Source organism: Sceloporus occidentalis, unplaced genomic scaffold, assembly GCF_023333645.1.
Source record: "Sceloporus occidentalis isolate IW3139 unplaced genomic scaffold, rSceOcc1.0.p SCAF_150, whole genome shotgun sequence".
NCBI classification, from domain to species: Eukaryota; Metazoa; Chordata; class Lepidosauria; order Squamata; family Phrynosomatidae; genus Sceloporus; species Sceloporus occidentalis.
The window spans coordinates 2,005,468-2,032,115 of record NW_028317130.1 but is presented as its reverse complement, the minus strand read 5'-3'; the positions used below and the strand labels follow the sequence as shown (position 1 = coordinate 2,032,115).

Here is a 26,648-nt window from a genome sequence, read left to right as displayed (position 1 = left end):
AACAAACCATATAACATTCACTTACAAAACAATATTTTTAATGTGGACACCAATGGGTGCATAGAATCAAGATTCATTACACAGTCTTTGTACCAGAGTGAAATGTAGAAAAAATAGAAATACACAATCAGAATTGCACAACCTTATGATATTTCCACACAAGAATTTACTGACTGTCGTGAAGATTCAATTTTTACATGAACTACAGCTGAATTAACCCAAAGTACTTCTATTTAGGGAAACAATGTTCCACCCAAGCAAATTGTTTACAGATCAGGTTCTTCATTTAGCATGGGTTGTTGAACAGCCTCTGTTGTAGTCTGAACACATTTACATAACAATCTAATTTTACTAAAATAAAGATTTTGATAGCTATCTTTCATTTGCATCTTTACATTTGAAACAGCAGCTTTTATTTAAGTGAGAACATGAGACTTAAAAGTGCTTTATTATAGGTTTGCTTTTATTCCTAAAAAGATGTCACACACAAACATTGGCAAGAGTGACTTTCCAACATGCTTTTCTTTGGCCTTTTATCATATTTGCTTCAAAGTAGTGCTTTTAAAAATTGTGGGGACTTTCATTCTCTTCTGTTTTCATTTTGTAAATGTTTTGCTTACTAGTGCAACAAAATGATGACTTTCTTCCTTTTAGTGGTCGAAATGGCACTTGTTTCAATCCCATTAAAATTATTTCTTTTCTTTTTGGCAATAAGCAAGAGCTAAAGCGATAATTAAGTTAAAGCAAGATTTGTTATATTCCTTAGAGACCCAGCAGTTACTAAAATATTTGTTTCTGCTTCCCCATCCCTAACACAATGAAGCTAGATAAAGGGTCAACAGCAAGTGCACATGATAAAATTGTGGCAAGTGTGTAGTTTGTTTTTATCAAGCATGTTTTTGTTTCTCTGTGGTATGCTAGAAAAGCAAAGCCTTTTTCTTTAACTCATTCCTTTTCCAGAGTGCAAGCCGCTCAAATTGCTCAATGCTCATTTTGAAAACTTCCTGGAACTCTTCATGGGACAAATGCCGCTTAATAAAGAAAAAGGAATATAAACATTTCAGCCTTCATTTTATACATGGTACCAGAAATAAACACATTAAGACTTTATTAGATTCACTCCTGCTTTTGGAAATCATTTCCACAATATAAAATACTCATTAATTTATTGTTTATGTCTATATCTTGCATTTCCACAAGATAAAATATTAATTCCTTTATTGTATATGTTAATATTGTGCTTCTCTTTCTATGTTTGCGCCTGAGATCATCATTACAAGACCAACCCCAATACCACTTATATGTAACTAGCCCATAATGATTTCCTCCCACTGCTATCTCTCTCTGCCACTGCAGCCATCTCTCCCTTTCCCTATACAGTGGTACCCCGGGTTACGAAATTAATTCGTTCCGCCGCCGCTTTCGTAACCCGGAAACTTTCGCTAGCCGAAAAGCCCATAGGCTTTAATAGCGAAAGCCGCGATTTCGTGTGAAATCGCGCCGAAAAGCACCAAAAATTTTCTTCGTAACCCGGAATAACCTTCGTAACCCGGAAACATTTAATTACATGGATTTTTTTCGTAACCCGGAAATTTCGTAAGGCGGCGCATTCGTATCCCGGGGTACCACTGTAAATTACTTGTTGGCAGCAGTAACGTAGAGTCATCATGGGAGACTCTCTATATGGCCCTCAGTTATTTCCTGGTATCTGGAATAGCTGTGATCCAAGCACTAGAAGTTCTGGGAACTTTAATCTTAATTTTCCTGCATATTTATTTTGGGACATTAGGCACCCAGGAAGTTATGTGTTCCACTACTCCCTGCATGAAAAATCATTCGTGATCCTATACAACAGTATTCTGGACCCAGAAAGTGACATTAAATTTCCAGGTGTCCGTATCCCTAAAAATGCTCTCCAGGAAACAGTCCCAAGGATTTTGGCCTTTCGATATTTCAGGATTTAGTGAATACATTGTTTTAAAGCAGGAATGATGCTTCAGCCGGGGAGGAAGGTAGGTGAGATGGGATGGGTTCATCAGGCTTCTGAGTCTTCTGATGTTCCTGTCAGTATAACAGAATCAAAATCCTGGCGAGCGCAACTGAATCTGAAACCAGATTATCTTGCTATATTGTAACATAATTTGTGTGCACTGAGCCCACTTGAAATTCAGATGAAGCGAGATTAGAATTAAAATATTTCAAACTGTACTACTTTGATATTTATAAGCAGGTGCCTTTCTTACCTCCAGTCTGGTTCTGTCCACATCCTTTGGTAGTTTCACTCGAACCCTATTTGTTACAATCAGGGTTTCATATGGATACACCTATTTTACAAAAGCAAAAAAAACATGATGTCTAGAAAATCAAATATTCCTTATGGTAATTTTACATAAAGTTGAAATATACTTATATTGTAGAATAATACAGTTGGAAGAGGCCTCATGGGCCATCAAGCTCAACTCAACCAAAATTCCAGCTGCAGCTTGATTTCCACCAAAGCTGCATTCTTCACAAGTCACTGGTCTGTGATCTCCATAGTGCACTGCCTGAGCATCATCCCACAGTCATCCCTGCCAGTTTCACTATCACTAGTTTCCAAAGTCCCACTGACCACATTCCCACCTGTCACTTCCAGCACATCTGCTGTGCTTCTGGATCCTTAACAACAGGATCCACCAGACTCTTCAGAAGGGGAATATGACTCAGACTCCTCATTCCCTCTGAAGTTGTCACCATCAAATCATGTCAAACACCAGACTTGCCCCCAGAGGGCATCAAGATGTTGATGAACGCTGTCCTGCAGATGGCCAAATCCTTAGGCTTGGAACCCACATCTCTCCTCTCACCAGCATCAGACCCAGTATTTTAGATGACTGACTCACAAACTGTGACCCCAGCCATGATCCCACTCTACCAGACCTATAGCAAGTCTTGAACCAGTTCTGGAGAAAACCAGCCTCCCTGCCACCTTTGTCATGACACTTGGAGAAATTGTACTAGACCCAACCCAAGGGTGCCAACTATAAATAATAATATAAATAAAACTTTTATTTATATCCCGCTTTTTGTTACCACAATCAAAGTGGCGTACAACCTTTAAAAAATACAATATATGCAATTTTCGCCCCCCTTAAAAAAGGATTAAACAATTCTATCCATTAAAATTACAGAGAATAAAATCTAAAAACAATAGTACGATAATAGAATAATAAAGGTGGGCAGAGTCTTCACTTATATATGTCTGTGGGGGGATCTTTACGTGGCCGGGTTCTATTCCAGGAAGGCTTTCTGGAAGAGATCCTTCTTGACAGCTTTCTTGAAGCTCTCTAGGTTGGCAATTTGACAGATCTCCTCCGGCAGGCCATTCCATAAGGTGGGAGCGATCGTGGAAAAAGTCCTCTGTGAGGTCGCCATCAATCTGGTCCTTGTGGACTGCAACAAATTCTTCCTAGAGGATCTGAGGGTACGGGGCGGATTATATGGAAGGAGGCAATCCCTTAAATAGGTTGGGCCCAAGCCATGGAGGACTTTAAAGGTAATGACCAACACCTTGTACTGTGCCCAGAAACTAATAGGCAGCCAGTGGAGTAATTTCAATATTGGTGTAATATGGTCGGTCAGTCCTAGTTGTTCCTGTAATCAATCTGGCTGCCATATTCTGTACCAGTTGAAGTTTCCGGACTAGGCACAAGGGTAGCCCAATGTAGAGCGCATTGCAAAAATCAGGTCTTGAGGTTACCAGTGCATATACTACAGTTTCGACGTCACCCAGCTCCAGGAAAGGGTGCAGCTGGCGTATCAGCTGGAGCTGATAACAGGCACTCTTGACCTATTCTACCTATTTCAGCACCCAAACCTCAATTCTACAGCAGTGGAGGCATCCCAGTCCAAGAACAGGAAGAAGGCACATTGCACACCAGTGAACAGGGAAGGCAGACAGTTGGACATGTTTGGCTTATCCTCTACTTATCCTCAGCCCTAGCAGTATGGATAGCAAACATATAGGCCTGCATGGCCACTTACCAGAGGTTCCTCTGGCATAAGATGCTCTCCTTTATTCTCAACCTCTCAGAGGATCCGTGTGCCACAGCTCTTTAGTTCCACCAGAAGCCATTGTGCTACCCACCATACAGTCAGTCCATCATTCTGCAGACTACACCACCAAAGTAATGTTGGAGGCAACAGCCCTCCCAAGATACATCTGGCTGCACTCAGCTAGCCTCTTAAGGGACATGAGGGGTGCATAGAAGACCTTCCTTTCAATAGTCAGGGCCTATTTTGCATCACCACAGATGAGGCTATGGACCCTCTCTTCAAGACCCAAATGACAGTAAAGAATATAGGCCTTAAAGTCCAACACCAATAGCAACAACCCTCTAGGCCAGGCCAGGCCTGCATAACTTGGCCATAGGCTAAACTTAGGGCTGCAGATATAATTAATTGACTAATTAATAATATTAATTAATTAGATAAAATTAATAACAGTTAATTAGAATTCATTAATATTAATTCCACTCTCATTCTGCTTTGCCCAGCCCTTGGCAGAGGAGCCTTGTCTGTCCTTCTCCTCCTTTGCCCGGACCTGTCCTCAGGGGAAGGTCTGTGTTCTTTTGGCAAGTTGTCAATGACAATCCACATATGCTAGGAAGACAGAACATTTCTCAATTCATCTTGTCAGGCTGGCACACAGGTTTCTATACCCCCTGAGCAATGAATCCCCAACCATCAGCACCTTTCTTTCATTCTTTTTGTGGTTTGACATTACAGTAACTCATTCCTTGGTATGGTGTGTCACTTGTTGCTGGTTTCCTGTTCCTGGCTTTCTCATTAAATGTTGGAAGCAATTGGTTAGTTGGAGAGATTCTGAATCCCTTCTGTATGGGCTGTTCCAGATAGTGACAGTCTTCCAGGGTGTTTCCTCATTGTTACAGGGTGTTTCCTTACTGTTCTTCATTTACTTAGTCTCTTCGTTTTCCCTGGCAGGTTTTTCCTGTTGGTTCTGTATGATGAGTTCTCCCTGTGTTCTATTCAAGAAGTCCTCCTGTTCTTGGATGCATTGAAGGGTTTCAACATACAGCTGTAGTGCACTGACTTTACCTTCCAACTCTATATTATATTTATATATATTAATTTAACATACAATAAAAGAATATTCTAAAAAGGAATACACTGTTTCTGAAAAGAGCCTATTCAAGGTTAGTCCTTGAATCTCTTGCTGCCTGAGGCAAAATCCTTACTCTTCACAACTGGCAAAGCTACAGTTCACCTCAGGGCAGCAACTGCTTAAATCAGGAAAGGTTGCTTGATACACAGTTTTTCCTTTAACATTTTGAGGATGATTCAGTTCCCTGCTGCCAAAGGTAATTACTTCAATCTCTAAAGGGAGGATCTATTTGTGGATGATTTTGATGTTCTGTTCTTAAAAAGGCTCCTTACCTGGTATTCTGTAAGAGAAAAACAAACACACATAGTTGGAAGATTAGAGTAATGACTAGTGTCTAAATGTTTCATATTGAGAACTTTAAACTAAAATTTCCTCAAGGAAAATATTGTCAAAAATGGGATAACTGTGCTGATATTATACCTCTTTTCCCCCAAGCAGCATCCTGGTCAGCATCATACTGGGTCATGGTGCTACCCTATATCAGAAAGAAAAATACAGTTTGTTTCAGCAAAATATTAACATTTGCAAAATTCAAATGTGTGCTTATTTATTTATTTAAAATATTTCTCTCAACATGTAAAGCAAAGCAGCCTAGTTGTATGGCTTTTTCAGTAAATGGTTTCCATGATTAGGAAGACCTTCCTCACAGTAAGAGCTGTTCAACTGTGGAATACATTGCCTAGGAGTGTGGTGCAGTCTCCTTCTTTGAAGGTTTTTACAAAGCCTGGATAGCCATCTGTCAGGAGTGCTTTGATTGTGTATTCTTTCATGGCAGAGAGTTGGATTGGTCCATGTGGTCTCTTCCAACTCTGTGATTGTATGTTTCTGTTCACTTTAAAATGGATTAAAATGGAAATTGAAATAGAAATAGGTAACAGCGACATTTTGGTGAGCCGGACTCCTTGTTCTACTAGTCTTACTGGTTTGTTTCTTGCTGTTGATCTCTGTTGCTATTTTTATGGTGCTTTTAACATGACCTTGATTAAAAATGTTTAGCACATTTTAATATGTTAGAAGTTAGTTTGACAGGGAATGTAGCTAATTGGGTAATTAGTATGGCTAATATTAATTTTTGCGAGTTTTTAGCCAATCTTACATTCTGTCGAGGTCATCTAGAATCCTGCCTCTTTACTATAAGGTTTTAGCCAACACATCCAATCTGGTGTCATCTGCTGTCTCATGGGCATGCTTTTCATTCTTTCATCATTTATAAAGCTGATAAACAGTGGGCCCAGGGCAAAACCCTGTGGGACTTCATTTGTCATTTCTATCCAGGTTGATCATGCCCCCATCTAATACCCACCTAAAATTAGCATCATTTATCAATTTTCCAACAAGAGAAACACGGGGGACCTTGTTGAAGGCCCTGCTACAATCTATATCCACAGCATCTCCCGAGTGATCAGGGTAGCATGATATCAAACAAGGACATAACATCAATCACTTGTGTTGTCCCTGTAATTACTATCGGTTATTACTATTTATTTATTTATTTGATCTATATCCCATCTTTCCACCATGGATGAAGGTAGAAAGTGTGTCAGTTAAACACCCCTTCCACAACAAACAAGGCTATTTGCCAAAGGTCCACAGGAATTTTAAAAAAGTCTTTACCTGCCAGGCAGACAAGAGGAATGTAGCCAGTCTAACCCTCCTCAATAGGGAATTTCTGACCCTGGAAATAGTCATGGAGGGATCAAGCAGACCAGTAGCTTGGAGTGGCCTCTGGCCGCTCCAGCACCAAACGCTCCCTGTTCAGCATGGGACTGGGATGACTAGATTCCATAGTTATGAAGTCAGCTGCCACCACAGTCTGCAAAAGACTACCAGCAAGGAGCACTTTTTGTGCTCCTTTTGTGGCTGAGTTTGGGCTGCTTTAGGTGGCCACTGTGCAGCTTCGGTCCAATCAGGGGGCATGCATCATCTGAAAATCACATCCCTGGATTGAACTGAAGGTGACACCTTTGGACCATCTGTTTCGGGCCTGAATAAGCCTTGGATGGTTGTTTAGGAAAACTTTATCATAATCAAATGGAATGGCCTGGTCCATCCCAACCAACCCACATTGAAGATGTGGACAACACTTATGTACCTCAAACCTATTCTCAAAGAATTTTAAAAAGGGGAAAGAGAGAGAGAGAGAGAGAGAGACTCCTCAGATTGTGTGTCTTCAGTAACTTGTGATGTAATTTGTCAGGACCAAAAGCTGTGAAATCCCTTAGAGTGGTTAGGTACTTTCCTGCCACATCTTTACCTGTCTTGTGCTGCAGCTTTTTTCTTTCATTAATTGATCTATTTTTGCAAAGTCAAATACAGTTTCCCTTGAGGAAAAATACCTAGGCAAATAAAGTGGTAAATAATGCATGATATTATGATTTATTTTTTTATACAACATTACTATTTTTTTAACAGAGGCTCCCCTTTGTGATATATAATTGATTAAATAAAGTGTTTATAGCTAGTAAAATGATAGGTCTTTTCACTTTTTGGAAAACTGACTGGTGCATTCTATATAAAAAAGATGTGTGGTAGCTGTCTGATTGTGAAAGTGATTTATAAATGCATATTGAAATGGTTATTAGCCACAGTGGTAATTCATGATAGAGTACATGGAGTGGAAATGCCCCTCAACTATTTTTGCAGAACGTGCTAGGGTCTGTACCACCTCAACTGCTGAATTTGCCTTGGTGGCAAAATCAGTGCTTTTTATCATGTCAGCAAGGTATGCAAGATAGGTTCATATTTTTTAAAAGGTAGTTTGTGCTAATGGAAGCCTCCAGGAAGAATAATGCTTTAAAAATAAGGTGTGTTGGCCCCCATGCTTTGTTTATATGTTTAAAAGTGTTGGTCTTGCTGTTATTAGAATAACAGAAGTGGATTCAGAGCTGATGGGTATTGCCGCTGAGGTGTCCTGGCAGTGGGGTCAAATGTAGTCCCCTGATCCTAGAGGTTATCAATCCTTGCTATACATAGTACTTCTGATATTTTCACTTTGGAAACACAGGTATAGAGTAACCCTAAATAGTTCTGCTTTTCACATGCTTTTGGAAGCCACTGAAGTTCAGAGATAGAACATATGCCTTGTCTACTAAAGGTCCCTAGTTCAGTCCCTTATATCCCCAAAAAAACCCCAATAACAAACAATAACAATAGTCAATGTCTCATGCTCTGAAGAGCCACTGACAAGCAGAGTGGAGTGCAGATATGCCAGAGGACCAACTGGGATCCCTGTGAGGTTGAATGTATCCCTGGGAACTGAAGTTCCCCACCTCTGGGATTGGGAAATACTGGGACTGATGGCAAAATGCTCTCCCCAGTTTCCAAAGGACAGAATGCTAGTCTGACCAAATATGGCACAGCCAATGTTCTTAGATATTTTTATGTCTACTTACATGGTGTAGCCCATTCTTTCCATAGTCAGGAAGAGAAGCAGATTTGGAATATGGAAACCCTATAAAAGATAAAGAACAGAAATTTTTTTTTCATTAAAAGCATTCTTTTGCATGCATATCTGTCACAAGTGAGCAATAAGCAAAAGCTCATCTCAAATATTTAAATTATCTTGTACAGAATAAATAGGCCTTTCAGATCAAAATGAAGAAAGAAATCTATCACTTTCACTCTAAGTTCATGTAGCTGATCTCATGCTATTTGCCATTTTACCATAACAATAGTAAATTTGTTATAACTATCTTCTATTTACCTTGATAGCCTATTACATTAACACATTTAACTAAAGAAAAACAAAATCAGCTATAACATTCTGTCCATTAATTTGACTCCACCCAGAAATGGCGAAGTGAATGTGCTAGGATTGCTAGGATTCTAACTAAACCAGATTTAAAAGAGATGTAGAGGAGGGGAGGAAAATTGGTTGTCCCTGGAGATTCTACCAAAATCTTCAGGTTACATTATGACTAAGACTAAAGTTATATCTAGACTATAGAAATGATGCAGTTTGACAACACATTGACTGCCATGACTGCATCCTATTTTTTTTAGTTCTGTGAGTCACCAGAACTCTTTGGCAGAGAAGGCTAAAGACTTTGTAAAACTACAAATTCAATAGATGTGGCACTAAATGCACTCAAAATAGGTTATTATCCACCCTGAACAAAGTCTGTGGTGCATAAAATTACATCAGCAAGGTTATCTCCTTTTTGAGTGTTATGTATGCACTTAGACAGTGCCAAATCTACTTCATACAGAACTTTCAAAGGTTCAAGGAACAGCATGTGAACCTTGTTCTCCCCACTCACTGGGTCTACTATGCCTTCCATGTAAAGAGAGAATGTTCTGTTTGTGTTGGTTAACTATCCCTAAATACAGGAAGATTTTATCCATGTCAAGGTTCAGTGTTCTTCCTTCTAATTTACTAGCTGGAAGATGCAATGCAATTCTACTGAACAACGAATGCTGGCCCTGCAACAATATTGAAGCTGAATTTCTCCTACATGCATTCTTTAGTTGTTACTACTATCAAGGGTCTAGGAAAGACCTAATGTCCTCAATTATTTAGCTTTTCCTAGGTAGCTCTCTGAGGTTGTTTTAACTATTTAGCTTAAAGGTTACAACCAGATGTTTCCAGGACAGATAGCTAAGTTATTAAATCTGACAATTTGTACGAGGCCATTATATGCAACAACAAGGTAACCAGACAATAATAGTATTAACAATACCAATATTAGTCTGGCAATAGACTTGAAACTCATGCAGCATGCTATAGATAATACTACTTTGTAAAATTGTTACTGGTATAATGGTCACTATAAACTATAGTGTTTATTATTATAATAATGATGGAAATATAATGAGATATGTAGTAAATGTGTAAAGTTTTATAACATATCTTTGCAAAGGGCAACATACAAATTGTGTAAGGGCCCAAGTATCAATTAATACACAACATGCAATATGCAATGCCTTTCTCACATAACATGTAATAGAATGTGCTCCTCACAAGTAATTATGTACCTAGTAATTAACCACTAGGTAGTAAGTTATTCATAATAGTATTTTTTTACAAGTAATATCAATAAAGAGCAAAACAAGGGCCCCCCCCACACACATATATACTGTTAATTCATAGATGACAGCTTATCAAAATGAGTAATGTGAAGAGCATACAGAACCACTGCTTTTTTTTAGGTAAGACTCTTCTGAAGTCAGAGAAATTCCTTGTAAAATAATTCTAATGCTTGTAGTTGTTCTTATCAGGAACATTCCATAAACAACAGCTAATGAGTAAAGTGAAGGTCATTTATAACGCTGCTGGTTTGAAGCTGGATTGTTGTAGCCTTGAAGAAATTATTTTGTGAAAATAATTATGATGTTTTTAGTCGTTCTTATCAGGTATGGAGGTCCGCAGTTGTTCCACCGATTTGGTAAAGCTTCATAAGGCTCTTATTTCGTAAACAATCATAATGAATTCAAGGTTCCTGGAGGAAGTTTCTGACAGTAATGGCTGTTTGACAGTTGAATGCACTACCTCAGTCTCCCTCCTTGGAAGTCTTTAAATACAGGCTGGATGGCCATCTTTTGGGTATGCTTTGATTGAGAGTTCCTGCATGGCAGAGGGGTTGGACTGGATGGCCCCTGGGGTCTCTTACAACTCTATGATTTTATGATTCATAAACCTCAGCAAAAGCATTCACTCCAGCAAGCCCATACTGTAGAATTGGATGCATACATTACAAAGTATATGAAAAAATAACAGACAACAAACTAAGGTGGGAAAAATATCAACTTATCTTGCCTCAAGATCCTGTATATGCTGCCTTGATAAAGAATGTAAAATGAACTCTCTAAGGGGTAAAGCAGATGGGGCAAAAGGAGCATATAGAGGACACTCTGGCCCCAATCACTCTGGGACTGCAGCAACCGGACACAGTGGTTCTGAAGCTGGCTGCTGCTGCAGGAACAGCTCAGGTGGCCTCAGAGCAACTTCCAAGCGGTTTGGTGGCATGCATAGTTTGAACTACAACCCCCCAAAGTGTACGAAAGGTGCTTTATTTGGCCTGTGTGTTACGAGCCTGAGTTAGAGGTGTACATAGGGTCCATATTTAATCAACCTGGTTGGGTACAGCTAGTAATGAGTAGGAGGATAAGTCATGTCAAGATAAAGCAAATGTCTACAAAAATGTGATAAATCATTCTTATGGTTTAATCTATGTGGAAGAGATTAATTTAATTAATTTAATTTACATATCCATCTAGCTTCTTTTATTAGAAGTTCAATAATTCGCAACACTGTGTATTACCTCTAACCTACAGAACATAAATGAATTGGGATGGTGTTTTGTCAGTTTAAAGTGTTAATTGACATTAACACTTTAACAACCTAAGGATGGGGTGGCTTAGTGGTTAAGATGCCAATTCTGATGATCAGAAGATCAGAAGGTTGGCAGTTCAAGGCCCGGGTGCTACATGATGGGATGAGCTCCTGTCACTAGTCCCAGTTTCTGCCAACCTAGCAGTTTGAAAGCATACAAATGTAAGTAGATAAATAGGTACCATTTCTCAGTGGGAAGGTAATAGCATTTGGTGCAGTCATGCTGGACACATGACCACCAGAGCAGTCCTTGGACAACGCTGGCTCTTTGGCTTAGAAACAGAGATGAGCATCACCCCCTGCAGTTGGTTACAACTAGACATTCATGTCAAGGGACTACTTTTACTTTTACCTTACAAAAACCTCATTGAATTAAAAAATATATATCAACATTGGTATATTCTTAACACCATACCATGCTGCAAATCTTCCCCTATGATAGGACATTCATGAGCAAAGAACTTTAAAGGATGTTTTAGTCCAGGCAGATATTCAAAAACCCATTACAGTTGGCCCTTCTTATACACTGATTTTTTATACATGGATTCAAACATCCACTGTTTGAAAATGTTCAAAAAAAGTATAAATTTCAAATATCAAACCTTGATTTTCCATTTTTTTTATAAGGGACATCATTTTGCTATGTCATTATATTTAATGGGACTTGAGTATCCGTGGATTTTGTTATACACGGGGGATCTTGGAACCAAACCCCAGCGTATAACAAGGGTCCACTATAGAAATAATCCCACATTATCTGGGCACTTTAAATGTGGCCACCTTAGTTTGCTTTCTGTTATATTTTCATATAATTTGTAATGTATGTATCTAATTCTATAGTATGAGTTTGTTGAAGTAAATGCTTTTGCTGAACTTTATAAAGGAAACTTGAATAATGTTCTTGCTAAAGTTTATGGAGGAACCTTGAATTCATTATGATTGTTTACAAAATATGCATCTGATGAAGTGGTGGAACAAGTGCGGGCCTCCATACCTAACAAGAATGACTACAAGCAAACATCATAATTATTATCACAAAATAATTACTTCAACGTTACAACAGTCCAGCTTGAAATCGACAGCGTTGTTATACACGGCCTTCACTTTACTCATTAGCTCTTGTTTATGGAGTGTTTCTGATAAGAACAACAACAAGCATTGTAATTATTTTTACAATGAATTTCTCTAACTTCAGAACAGTCTTACTTAAAGAAGCAGCATTCTGTATGAACTTCACATTGCTCATTTTTATAATAAGCTGTCAACTATGAACTTAACAATATATACATGGGTGGCCCCTTGTTTTGCTCTTTATTGATATTACTTATAAAAATACAATTGTGAATAATTTATTATCTTGTGTTTAATAACTAGGTACATAATTATTTGTGAGGAACACATGTTGATGTGAGAAAGGGATTGCATATTGCATGTTGTGTATTAATTTAGGCACTTAACACAATTTTTATATTGCCTTTTGCATAAGGTTCGTTATAAAACTTTACATATTTACTACATGTCTCATTATATTTCCACCATTAATATGTCCTGTTATATACCATATAATAGGAAACCATACCTTATGAGGAAAGACTTAGAGAGCTGGGTATGTTTAGCCTGGAAAAGAGACGATTAAGATGTGATATGATAGCCCTGTTTTAGTATTTGAAGGGGTGTAATTGTGGATGGAGCAAGCTTGTTTTCTGCTGCTCCAGAGACTAGGACACAGAACAATGAATGCAAGCTCCAGGAAAAGAGATTCCACCTCAACATTAGGAAGAACCTCTTGAAAGTAAGGGCTCTTTGACAGTGGAACACACTCCCTTGGAGCGTGATGGAGTCTCCTTTTTAGAGGTCTTTAAACAGAGGCTGGATGGCCATCTGTCGGTGATGCTTTGATTGTGAGTTTCTGTATGGCAAAGCGTTGGACTGGATGATCTTTGTGGTCCCTCTATGATTCTATAATTCTAAACACTATAGTTTATACCAACCATTATACCAGTAACAATTTTACCAAGTAGCATTAAATATAGCATGTTACATGATTGTGAGTCTCAGACTGCCACCAGACCTGTACTGGTCTTGTTAATTCTTATTAGGCCATCTATGATAGAACAATGTTAACTATATTTAATGAATAACTGATTGTTTTTAGCTGTTTTTATATTTAGACATTTTACTGAATGCTTTTCTATCACATGCATCTTTCAACCTGATGATTTTATGACCTATTGACTGCAAATAAAGACAAATGCATTAAAATTATATCAAGTTAAATATAATATAATTATACCAAGCTAGGGTTACCCTATTTTGGAAAACAAAAAAGAGGACTGATTACATCACTGATGGGTATGATAACTCTCACTTAAATTCCTTTACTGTATTTAAAAAACAAATTTAATTGATCATTTAGCAATATTTAAAAATATCTCCAGAAATATGGACAGATATTTTAACTCTGAAAAAAGAGAACATGTCCGGGCAAAGGACACATGGTAAGCCTAATTAAGCTGATTCTTGCAGAGCTGAGGTTGCATGTCACCTATTCTAATTGCTCACAATATCAAAAGAACAAAATCGAACAAAATGAGTGAGCTATTTGAATCTGAAATGACTTAGGAGAAAAGCAGTCCAAAACAGAAGGTCAGTCCTTAGCAGTGATATTACACAGGCAATATGGGTATGAATGGGTCTTTCCAGATCCAGCCCCATCTCCAAGGAGACAGCAAAAAGGTGAGTTGTGTCTGGTAGGTGGCATCCTTGACTCCGACTTCTTTTTAAGGCATGTGTAGGGAGTTGTTTGTTTGTTTCTGATCCTGTGTTCTCCATGACCACATGGTCTAAGTGGAAGGGCATCTCCTGAATAAGTGAGGGGCTCTACAGACTGCCTCTTTACTGGAGTGGCACATGGCATCATGGCGCCCTGGGGGTGGAGTCAGGGTGTGCATCATCAGATGCTGTGCCCCAGTTCCAGAGCCACCAGCCAGTAACACAAATCCAACAAATCCAGAATTTGCGGGATGGAGGTGGACAACAAGGAATAGAGCAATAAAAAACTACTGGGCAACAGCCGTGACACTGATAGAGAAGCGCACAGGGAGAAGAGCAGTGACACCATAGCTAACACCATGTTAACACAGTGCAAAGGCAGGCAATAGCTTGCGGGAACCTCTGACCAAGAAAACCATGGGATGAGTCAGCCCAGAATGGAACAAATGGCAGGACCAGAACCACAAGCAGAGAGCAAAAGGAAAGGCACAGTGGATAATCACACACTAGAACTAAACAAGGGCACAGAAGAACACAAAAAGATAAAAGCCCAGGCAGCAGACATACTTAACAAAGTAAAGAACATTCGAAGCAGTACCACACATACTATAGGAACATGGAATGTGAGATGCCTGAGCCAAGGGAAACTAGGCATAGTAACAAAGGAAATGGAATGCAAAAACATAGCAATACTAGGATAAGTAAGCTAAAATGGACAGGAATGGGTCATTTTGACTCAAACTACACACTGTTCTATTCAGGAAATGAAAAGAAATGGAGTGGCTTTCATAATCAGGAGAGCAAAAAGCAGTCAAAGGACACAACGTAAAATAGGACTGAACCATAATAATAAGGCTTTAGGGAAGACTTCCAGTTTGGGTCAAAAACCATAAAGGTAAAATTTCGGGGCTAAATAAACCAAAACACCCAATAGCTGACTTCCCAGGACCTAGGGGACCCTGAGTACCACATTTGTTGGGGGGGGGGGGGGGGGAAGGTGTGGAATTGTTGATTTTTCTGCTAAAAAAATTGCCAGTCCTGAGATTTAGCAAACCATGGCAAGCAAGAGTGTGGCTGAATGGAGGATTGGAGGCTTCCAGCGCATCAAACAAGCCTGCAAGCCACCAAACCTTTTGGAATCAAGGCAAAGGAAAGTGATTTTTTTTAATTTGAAAAACTTATCTCTAGTTATAATCTCCCTCTGAACTTGCACATAGCCAAGTGTTCATAGGGTTTCCTCAAAATCTGATGAGAATTAATTCAAGGCTTCAGGAGGGTGTTGGACACATGACCAGTTGGTGCAAGTATAGGTAACCCTTGAGAAATTCCTTGATGTTTGGATCTCCAAAACAAGATGTCTTTTCTGCTGTAGTTCCCAGGAAATAGCAGTGAGATAGCACTTCACTGAAGAGAGAAACAAGTGAGACAAGAGGAATTTGAGGATATGATAAGTTTGAACCTGAGAAGCAGGGTCAGCTCTAGGTATTTGGCCACCCTAGGCAAGAAATATTTTGGCACTCATGAGGCAGACTAAAAGGAATTGAGGGGAATGAGTCTGAATCGGGGACATCTATAGGGAAGGTGGCATTATTGCCAAAAATCAGGCCTAGTTTTCCTAGAAAACTCTGAATATGCTCTGCGCAGGCACAGTAAAATGTGTGTGATTCACCAAGACTACAAAGAAGAAAGAGAGGAAGACTACCTGCTAGATGGGTATACTCAACTGAGCCTGCAGAACCTGAGCAGACAGGTGGAGGATGGGGGGTCTTGGAGATGTCTCATTCACAGGGTCACCATAAATCAAGGTCAACTTGAAGGCCGTATGTATATGGTATGGTATGGTATGGTATGCTATGGTGATACCCTGTGCCGTGATTAGTTCCAGCTACATAGGGAATGGGATACCTTTTTAACAATAAAAGTATATTGTGTCTAGAGTAAGTAATTACAATGAAAAGACTGCCCCCCCCCAACATGGTTCTGGGGCAGAAGGGGAAAAGCACACAGTGTCACTAGTCTGTATGTAAGAGTGCTTGAAAGGTGAAAGAAAACACTACGAGACTTAATAGCTGATCATAATCCATTTCCCTGAGACAGTTGTAGGCTTTTCTTCAAAAATACATCCAAGTCCTAGATATGTCTGTTGACTGAAATAGGCACAAGGAAATTAAGCAACTGAAGCTGACATTCTATACTGAGCATACTCAACAGTGTCATCCACACAAAGTGACAAACTTGCAATAAAGTGAAAGTAGATGATAAACAGATACAGTAGATAAATAAGCTGTGTACCTAGAAATGTATCATTTTTCATATTATTTTAAGAAAAACAGAAAGATTGCCTTCAGAGGAAAATTTTGAACTGGAACAGAAACATTAGACATATGCAGTGAAACGGAAAATATGCTGTTGGTGGTATGACAGTGATCCCCCCCAGGTTTTTGACACAACAATCAGATGATAGTGAGGTACTGTATATACCTCATGTTAATATTTTAAAGATAACAATCTGGACAGCTGACAAAGTCCCAGTTCTATCGCAGGGTCCATGGTTGGTATCTGCCCTGATACCACTTTTTAAATAATCTGGCCCAGCACATCTGAATGGCTGAGTGTAGTCACCATTTTAACATCCTCAACACCTCAATACAGAACATATTTTTATTCTTTAAAAGACATTGCCTGGCCACTTGTTGCCCATTCTACCAATATTTCTAGACTTCCACTCTACGAACATTTTCTTCCAAAGAAGCTAACAATTCTACCAATCATTTCTAATCATTCTAGCAATCATTTCTAATTTCTAAAGTACTACAAGATACATTGTGCAGTCAGAGTTAGAAAATGCTGAAAAAGAGCATAGTAAAATGGCTAAAATTAATAAAAAATTACTGACAAACTTTGAAAAATCTTTTGGTAAAGCTAAAAACTTTTTGCCAGCAGTTACAGTAATCTTAATTTCATCATATGTGATCATTCTGTGTTAGCTATGGTCTTATTGATTGGTGTCCCTCTCCTATTAACCAAGGAAGGCCTTCCTATCAGGGACTTATTCTACAGGGGTCTGCTCTGCTGTAGACTTATCTTACTGAAGTAATTGCATTAATTATGGCCTAGCCCAATGAATTTGCCACAACTGGGGAGTGGAGGGAGAAATGGTGCTTACTTAGGTAGGTACAGTTTGCATTGTTGTTTAGCCGCTGAAGTTCTCTGTCTGTTCCAGGACTTTGTGGGAGTGACTGCGTATCAAGATCAGGAGAACAGGTTCTGGCATCCATGTCCCCTTTCAAAGTCAGCCAGCTAGACTTAAGCTGAAGAACAAATTCCAACATTACACATTTGATGTTTTCTAGTCAGTTCACACAGGCAGGGAAACATGCACATACTTGCTAAAGTCAGTAGTAGTATAAACTTCAGTTTCAGCAGGTATTAAATTTTTCCATTACCAGTTCACTTGCAGGATTTGTGCCTGTTGGGTTATCCTATAAATTATCTTTAGTTTGCTGCGGGGAATCCTCCTGTTCTAACTTTTTAGAGAAGAGTGCACTAAATTGTTCCTAGGCCAGAGCTTCTGCTGCTCCATCTCACCCTGATGTGGTGGCAATGGTGTGTTAACATGAAGACTGAGAAGTTTATCACAGGGGAGGAATTTTTCCTAATTTTGAATGAAAAGAAAGTGGGGCCAGTTCAGTGAATTTATGTGAATTCGAATTGCGTTCAAACTGACTTCCCATTGCCCCAAAATAGCTTGCTATTGCCTGAAATTGTGTGTGATCACCTCTCACGCAATAACATAAATCCCCATGATTGCGTTCGGACTGATTTCCCATTGCCTGAAATAGCGTGTGGTAGTCTATCACGCAATAACGTTAAACCCCATGATCGCGTTCGGATTGCCATTGGATTATACTTTGAATTTCCCTTATCTGATAACGTCTAGTGTGACAGAGCCTCTGAGCTCTGCAAGTGGAGTAGCCAGATGTAAGGAGAGGAGGCAGTGGTGGCTGGTGCCTTCTTTGTCAATGAATCTGCTCTAAACTTTATAGGAGCTACCCAGGATGCTGAACCTTATCCCAAAATAGGTTCAGCAATTTGGGTAGCTTCTTTAAAGTTCAAATTAAAACCCAGGTATGGACCAACTCAACATAGGGCTGGACTTTACCCTTAGAAGAAGAAGTGCAGGACAGCTCTTACTACTCCTGAATGTACTCCAGGTTGACATGAAATGAGTGGACAACTTTGTCCATTCCCTGACAAAACGGGATCAGATTTGTGATATCTCACTTGGTTAAGAGGAGATGAGCAGGACAAAAGATCCTGGAGAAAGCTCAAAGCCAAATCAGTTGGACTTGATGTGTAATGCCCAATTGATTAATATAGTGCAATAGTCCTGACACCCAAACAGTAGATTTCTCACTGAATAATTTTTTTGTTCTCACAGTACTTGTCCCTCCTTTTCATAATTTGTCTTCTGTAATAAAATCTGCTCTGTGTTCTTTTTGTTATACATTTGTACAATGGTATTGTAACCCTTGTACTTTCTGCATTTTACAAAATCAGTTTTTTATTTTTAAAAACGTATTATTACAGAAAGCATCTTTCTCTGTGCTCACCAACAAAGCCCAAAGATTGGTAGAAAACAACTGGAAGTAACTTGTTACAAGTACCATCATCACAATGGCCAACACAGCTATGCACATTACTTTTTGTTCTTTTACCAAGTAATGAAATGACTGGTAACATTATTAGAATATGTGTAGCAAGTAACATTTACTCTTTACTTTGAAAACATTATTTTTAGGGACACTGTTGATTATATTTTTAAATGTTAAGGTATTTCAAAAACAAAATTAAAAAGCAATTTAAAAGCATTGTGTTAGTATATTGCTATATGTATATATGTATATATTTAAATGACACGTTTTTATTTTTAAAAATTAACTACTGCTGTTATTAGTTTTTAATATGTATTGGTTTTATATGCTTTTATATATGTTTTATATTCATAAAACCATGTGTGTGGGTGTGGTTTTATATGTGTTCTGTTATTTGTTGTTGTTTCCCACCTCAACCTACAGGAAGAGGCAGGTAAGAAATAAACATTATAATTATTATTACTATTATTTTAAGAAAACATTCCAATCTTCACTGTGATATCACAGCTATTAACAGTTATATGGCTGTTGTCATAGTCAAATCTCACATGCCAGCTTTGATCAGCTGTGTAGGAACAGATCTCAATAACTCAAGGTATCAGGTAAAATATGATCACTTTCTAAAGAGGCTTGAATGAGAGCTCCTTCTAAGGCCATCCTTATAATGTAATTTCAATCTTTGTTTTCACAGATATTTAAGTAAACGTATTTAAGTAAACTTGTTGTCAATTAAAAGCAACCATACTGATGGCCAGTATTCTACATCAGCTACTTAGGTCTGGTCTGTACTGCAGAAATAATGCAGTGTGACACTACAGTGGGCCCTCCCCTTACTCAAGGATCTGTTCCAGATCCCTCCACGTAAGGGGAAATCCATGTGTGCTGGAGCCCCATTCAAAGAAATGGGGCTTGCACCTGTGGCACTTTGTGGTGTGGCAGCATGCACGTGCCTCATGTGTGCGGTCCATTAATTCTTCCGGGGCAAGCAAGGGGCTTTTCAGGCATAGCTTTCAACATATGCTGAAAGCCATGTATGCTGCACCCATGTAAAATGCAGGAGCACTGTACTTAATTATCATGGCTCAATGCTATGAAATTTTCAGATGTGTCGTTTTATGAGATAGTTAGCCTTTTCTGTCAGACAGCTCTGGTTCCCCAACAAACTACAAATCCCAGTATTCCACACCATTCAGCCATGGCAGTTAAAGTGGTGTCAAACTGCATTATTTCTGCAGTAAAGATGCAGCCTTAGTTTAAAAAGGGCCAAGATAGACTGCTCGAAAACAGCAGTCTGAAGGCGCCCATTTTAACTCCAGAGGGATGCCGCAGCCGCCAAACAGCGCAAAGTCCCTCCGAAGTAAAAAGAACCCCGTTCTTCCAGGTTCTTATTGCGGCACCCAGGTTATGTCACGAGTGTGCCAGTGACCTAACCTATGCACAGCAACATGTAGACACTACACATCCCTTATGTCAAGATGGCGGCACCGTGTGGACGGGATGCTGCCATCAGGCTGCCACCATTACATACTAGGGTTCTGGACCGTGTCCTTGCTGCATGGTTCGGAGCTCTAGTATCACTGCCACCACGTCCCTTTCGGCCCATCTGTCTCAGGCCTAAGTAACCTCTCCTGGCCTGACTCCCTCCAAAATTGGCAGAAATGTAATTCACCAGTTCTCTGATTGCCAGCAGCTGATGCCTGGTAAAGTAGCTTTGGGGGGAGCTTACAATGGCGGCAAAAGTGTCATACTCATGACTAAGTAGCAATTGTGATTATGGAACAGTTATAGATGAATAAACCTAGGTAACTCTTTTGTATTTACGACTGCTACTTAGTATACTAAGTATACTTAAGCAGCTGATATAGAATACTGACCAATATCCTTTAAAAATAGTTACATTTAAAAAAACTCTGCCCCATAGTATAAAAACATTGTTCTGTTGCCACCTAAATTTACCTTCTTGTTGTCTTGATCACTGCTGTCACCATCTGATTTTCTTGATCCTAGATAAGAAATAAAATTTTCTACAATTAAAAAAAATACTTCCAGCATAAAGAGACTTTGATCTTAAAAAATCTTATCTAAACACAATATCTTGTATGCATGAATTTGAGAAAAAAAGGTTTACAGAGTGATATCGCTAATAGCAATTATGAAATCAATATACAGACTATGCATACTAATGGACATTTTATCCCTGCTTTCAAGAGTTGGAGACGATCTGCCAATGTGCACAGCACAAAATTATTTCTGGTTAATCTGTCTCCATATGCAATCCAAATTAGATAGCAGGCTTTTGATGAGTAACATTTATAAATATGAATAATAAATAACATTAAGCATAAGACACTGACCACTCCTTCAAGCAGTAGGAATAGATAGTAGGTAGCAATAGATAGATATAAAGGGAGCAAGGCTTGTGTGTTTTTGTAGTAGCACAGAAAAACAAATTTCAGTGGCTGTTGCCTCTCACTGTGCTATACAATGGAAATCCTAAAACAGCTTCTTCGATAGGGAAGAGCTGAGCAAATAGGGAATGTGCAGCATTAGTAAAAATGCAGACAAACAGATAAATGGATAAAAATTAAAATTCTGCATTACAGAAGTTAGATTGACCTTATTTAAATATTTGAAGGGATGTCATGTTGAGGATGCAGCATTGTTTTCTGCTGCTCCAGAGAAGAGGGTACAGAACAACGGATGCAAGCTATAGGAACAGAGATTCCACCTCAACATTAGGAGGAACTTGCTGACAGTAAGAGCTGTTTGACAGTGGAACACACTCCCTCAGAGAATTGTGGAGTCTCCTTCTTTGGAGGTCTTTAAACAAAGGCCGGATGGCCATCTGTCAGGGGTGCTTTGATTGTGTATTCCTGCATGGCAGGGGTTGGACTGGGTGGCCTTTGAGGTCTTTTCCAGCTCTCTATGACTTGTGGTTGGAGAATAAGGATACCGTATGGTAACTAATCAGACTTTCACATGCATGCATTTTCTAGTTGACTTTTTAAAGAAGAAAACTGCATGTGTATGAAAGATATTTAACCACCCAAGGGACACTCAATCTCTCACATATTCCAAATGGATAGAGATGGGTAAGTGACATTAAGCTATAAATATATTTGCATAATTGCATCATTATGATAAAAAGATACATCAGACAGGGCATACAGAAAAGATACATCTAACACAACAGTGGGCAACTTTGATCACCCAGATGTTGCTGAACTGTACTCCAAATATGTAATATATAGAGAAACAGAGTGGTCTAGTGGTTTGAGTGGGCGACTCTGGAGACCAGGGCTTGAATCCCAACTCGGCCATGAAACTCACTTGGGCAAGTCACACTCTTCCAGTCTTAGAGGAAGGCAATGACAAAAATCTCCTCTGAACAAATCTTGTAAAAAACAACAACAAAACAAAACAAAAAACCCAGGATAGTTTCGCTTTAGGGTCACCAAGAACGACTACAAGGAACCACACACACCCAACCAAGTCACAGTCTCAGCCTCAGAGGGACAGCACTGGCCGACTCCTCTGATGAAACTTGCCAAGAAAACTCCATGATAAGGTCGGTAAAAACAACTTGAATATAAACCTAATATATATACCTGTAAAGATATATTTACCTTCCTGCACTAGGACTTCAAGCTCATCGTGTTTGTTTCCCAAACTCTGTGATTTGTGTAGACAGCTATAGCCTTCTTTATTCACATCTTTTGTTTCATTGCAAGTTTTACTGTGCCTCCCATCCACTACATCTCCTCTAGAATTCATATACTTGGTTTTAGAGCTTGCTTTTGGATAGATGTTTGAGCTATTATTTCCTACTCCTCCCCCACCAAGGATTTAGTTCAAAGCCCTCTTGATCAGATTCATCATGTTTTTGTCAAAGACATTCTTCCCGGTCTTCATGATGTTTTGCTCACATGTAGACAGTAGTCCTTCATCTAGAAACTGAAGACAATGGCCCCAAACCTCTGCTGTTGACACCATGTATGCAGCCAGCTATTCAGTTGCAGTATCTTCCTGTTCCTATGTTGTCTTCTATCTTTCACCGGTAGAACTAGCAAAACTCTTCACCTTCCTTCCCAGGCCTTTTTAATCAGCGTAGACTATGGTACAAGTTGATCAGGGGCTTGTCTGCACTGCTGAAAAACTTTGGGTACAACCCAGAGCTTTTGGGGCAAGATTCACCACTGTTTGTGCCACAATTACCTGGGAAACTCCACACTGAGGTTGTATTGATGCCCACACCTGAAATCTGGATCAGGACCACATGTTGCTGCTCCCTTATCCTCAGAGCTGCTGGCATTGCTTTCCTGGGCAAGAACTCCCTAGGAAAGGAAAGGAGGTACCCAGCCATGTGCTCAGTTATGAGGGCCCTCCCAACATTGATTACATGGCTGGGCACCTCATACAGACACCAGACAGGAATGTGTCAGAAGCAGGGATAAAGAGAGGAGCTTTGGGATGACTGCAGTGGCAGCCTAAAGATATAAGCCTTTCCCCTTTCCTTTCTTGCCTGGAACAGCTGACATGGGCAATGAAGGCACTGCCTGCCATCTGTTCTGCCCCCCCCCCCCCCCCCAAATCTGACTCAATCCCTGCTGTCCACACTCAGGAATTTCTAGATTTCCTAGAGAAATCCAGAGTAACCTGCAAGGATTTTACGAGTGGGATAAGGGACAGAAGGGACAGATTCGCTGTGAATCAGGCCATACATCATGTAAACAAGAATGTAGAGTATACAGGTTGAACCTGGGTGAACCTGGGATTTTTTGGCCACTGTAGGTGTACTTTACATTGTCATTAGTGCCCACATGATTAAGAAGAAAGGGGTATGATGAGCTTCAGCAAGTTGTGACATACCAAATGCATATGCCAGGGAGACAGCATACTTTCTGATTCATCTTGTCTGTCTGGCAGACAGTTCCCTCCATGCTCCTGAGCAATGAGTTCCCCAACACCAGCTTCTTTCTTTTCTTGGAACTAATTATGTGGAACATCTGTCTTTAAATCTAAGGTCAGTCTGGTCTAAATATTGAGATCTTAGAGTCAAACTGGACATTACTCCCAGTTCTTCAGAGTGATATACCTCAGTAAGACAGAAAATTAAACCAATTAAACCGTCCAATGACCATGCAATATACTACACTCATCCCTCCATATTTGCATCTTTGATATTTGCAGATCTGATTATTCATGGATTTGATTAATATGTTCTCTCTAGGAATGTCTAGCTCCTCCAGTGCAGCTCTATGGTCAACTTTAACTAAAAGTTGTACTGAAAGACCTAGAGATTCCTAGAGAGAATGCTCTACTAGGCATTTGTAGCTTCTCCAGCGCAGTTCTATGGTCAATGTCTGTCGGACGATGACCACAGGGTTGCGCTGATGGACCTAGAGATTCCTAGAGAGGTGTCCTCTCAGATAAAAACATGGTATTTTTGTTATTTGTGGTTTTTCCAAATTAAGGGGGGTCTTGTGCCCCTAACCCTAGTGAATATGGAGGGACAAGTGTTTATACAAAGTAAGGGCTAGAAGAAAAGTGTATGCTATAATACTTGAGGGAACAATTCTACATTTGATCCTTAGAGTTTCACTTTTGCCTAGTCCACCATTTGCTGTCTGTATTTCAGGTATCAGCTCTCCTTGCACTTGTGGTTACAGCAAGGCCTTACTTGTGCTTCCAGCTCAAGTCACACCCTTCAGCAATCTGACATAGATATGAACACAGGATAAAACAGGCTTCTTCCTTGCCCTCCATTCATTTGTTTCAGTGTCAGAAATTAGGCTATACAACTCCATTAATTTCTCTAAACATTAAAGAAAGTACAATTGAAGATGTCAGCCACAGATGCTGGCAAAACGTCAGGAATAAACGCTTCTAGAACATGGACACATAGCCCAAAAAGCCCACAAAAACTATGCGTGCCGGCCATGAAAGCCTTTGACCTCACATTACTATTGAAAGCATCAGGCCTGAAAGTACATCTTTCACTTTGTTTTTATCTTTCTGTGTTTTCCCCCAATACTTTTAATCCTTCATTTTGTCAACAGCAACCCTAAACCCACATTATTTATTGCATTTTCATGCCCATTAAAACATTAGGAAGAGTTCCCCAGGCAAAGGTTATCATTGCATTCGGTAACAGAGAATATATGTGTTAACTTATAACCTGCAGCAAACAAGACTTTAGAGTACACAACCAATTTGTTGTCTATAGAGATTTTTCTATAGACTATGGAAAAAGAAGAGAGGGAAACAACCCTATAATCCAAGCTAGTCATACTAAATATGTACCACTTAAGGATTTTGAAAAGGAAAAAAAAAAAAAAGAATTTAGGAAGTGAAGGAGGAACAAAGACAGACTTTTGAAGTCATGTACTAATTTCTTTCGATGGCACTACACAACAACAAACAAAACTTCTGTCTGTCCAGACACAATTCCATACAATTAGAATTGTACTATAACCAAATGTGAACAAAATGGCAGCACACATTCAGAGTTAACATGCATAAGGAGGGAAAAGGGCCTGGCTAGAGCACACTACAGCAGAGAAAAGCAGACTGTACCATGCTGTCTGTAGATAGGGGGTTTCCTATAGATGTTATCTTTAACTCCAGTGTCTAAGAAGAAGAAGAAGAAGAGAAAGCCAAACAGTAAGCAAACATGAGAAAAAATATTATTAGTTTGAACACCCTCAAAGCCCACCACTCACTTCTGTATCTTAAGTCACTGACTCCACATCCCTGTGTTCTGCTTAGTTAAGCAGAAGGAGCTTCCATTTATGGGAAAACTGAAGGACCTTTCCTTGCTTATAACTCTCCTTCTGTGAACAAAAGTTCACACTGCAAAGCAAAATACTTAGTTCTAGGCCAATGTCAGTATCAACTTTACTAGGGGGCTGAACAGACCAGCAATTTAAGCCTGCTTCCTGGTGGCGTGGCAACTGTACACTGCATGCCCTGACTCTGTCCCCAATCCGGCATCATGCCACCCACCCGACCAGACAGTAGTCAGCATTTAGGCATTCCTGAGGCACAGCGACCAGATGCTGCATGCCATAAAAAAGCTGAGGCAGTGGGGAAAAGCGTGCCTCTTTTCCAGCCCAAAAAGGAGTGGCATGTTGCTGCTCCTTTTTGGGCTGGAAAAATGCCGGCTTGGGGCCACAGTGCACAATTGCCATGGCCCTGATCTGGCACTCAAAGGGGTGGCATAGATCTGCCCCTTTATGGCCATCTGTTTCAGCCCTATCTTTTTTCAGTAAACACAAAGTAGTTTACCAGAGATTCAATTCAACTATCTTTTCTTCTCTGATAAAATGCAATTTAAACAACTGGGTGTAGAGCTGATGGCATTTTCAGTCATTTCTAATGGGTCAAACTAGACCTTACTTAGAGGCTCTCTGATTATATCTTTCTTCACGTTCTTTCTCACAAAATGTTACATTAGTATAAATCTTAGGGTCAAAAATGATGAGGGAGTGCTGTGATTACAACTGCCAACATTCAGAAGGTATTGCAGCATGATTTGGATGAGACCCCTTGGGTCAGACGAAGAGGGAAAAGATCAGACTGGTCATGCTAGCTGAGAATTCTGATATGTAGTCCAAAAAAGTCACTTTTCCAAGTGCTGTTAATCCTTTCCTCATGCCATGTCCCCAGATTCACCCTCTCCCTGGAAGCTATTAGATGTGGCAGGGAGAAAATGGGCTGAGACATA

The 26,648-nt window shown here is 39.6% G+C and overlaps 1 protein-coding gene across 6 annotated transcripts in view; it reads right to left on the bottom strand.

Annotated features, from left to right (window-relative positions):
- Positions 1–10: 10 nt before the first annotated feature.
- The window catches only part of LOC149280671 (actin-binding LIM protein 2-like), an 83,550-nt gene continuing 56,912 nt past the window's right edge, over positions 11–26,648 (bottom strand). For 3 of the 6 annotated variants that reach the window (XM_089500267.1, XM_089500269.1, XM_089500270.1), the window contains 7 exons: positions 25,499–25,552; positions 20,879–20,925; positions 17,434–17,578; positions 8,557–8,615; positions 5,585–5,639; positions 5,369–5,444; positions 2,244–2,324 (listed from right to left, as the gene is read on the bottom strand). In XM_089500267.1, coding sequence (XP_089356393.1) covers positions 5,377–5,444; positions 5,585–5,639; positions 8,557–8,615; positions 17,434–17,578; positions 20,879–20,925; positions 25,499–25,552 — 428 coding nt within the window. In that variant the 3' untranslated portion in view covers positions 2,244–2,324; positions 5,369–5,376. Of the gene's footprint in view, positions 1,032–2,243; positions 2,325–5,368; positions 5,445–5,584; positions 5,640–8,556; positions 8,616–17,433; positions 17,579–20,878; positions 20,926–25,498; positions 25,553–26,648 lie in introns of those variants that run through there. The other 3 variants (XM_089500271.1, XR_016278138.1, XM_089500268.1) reach the window with 3 other exon arrangements.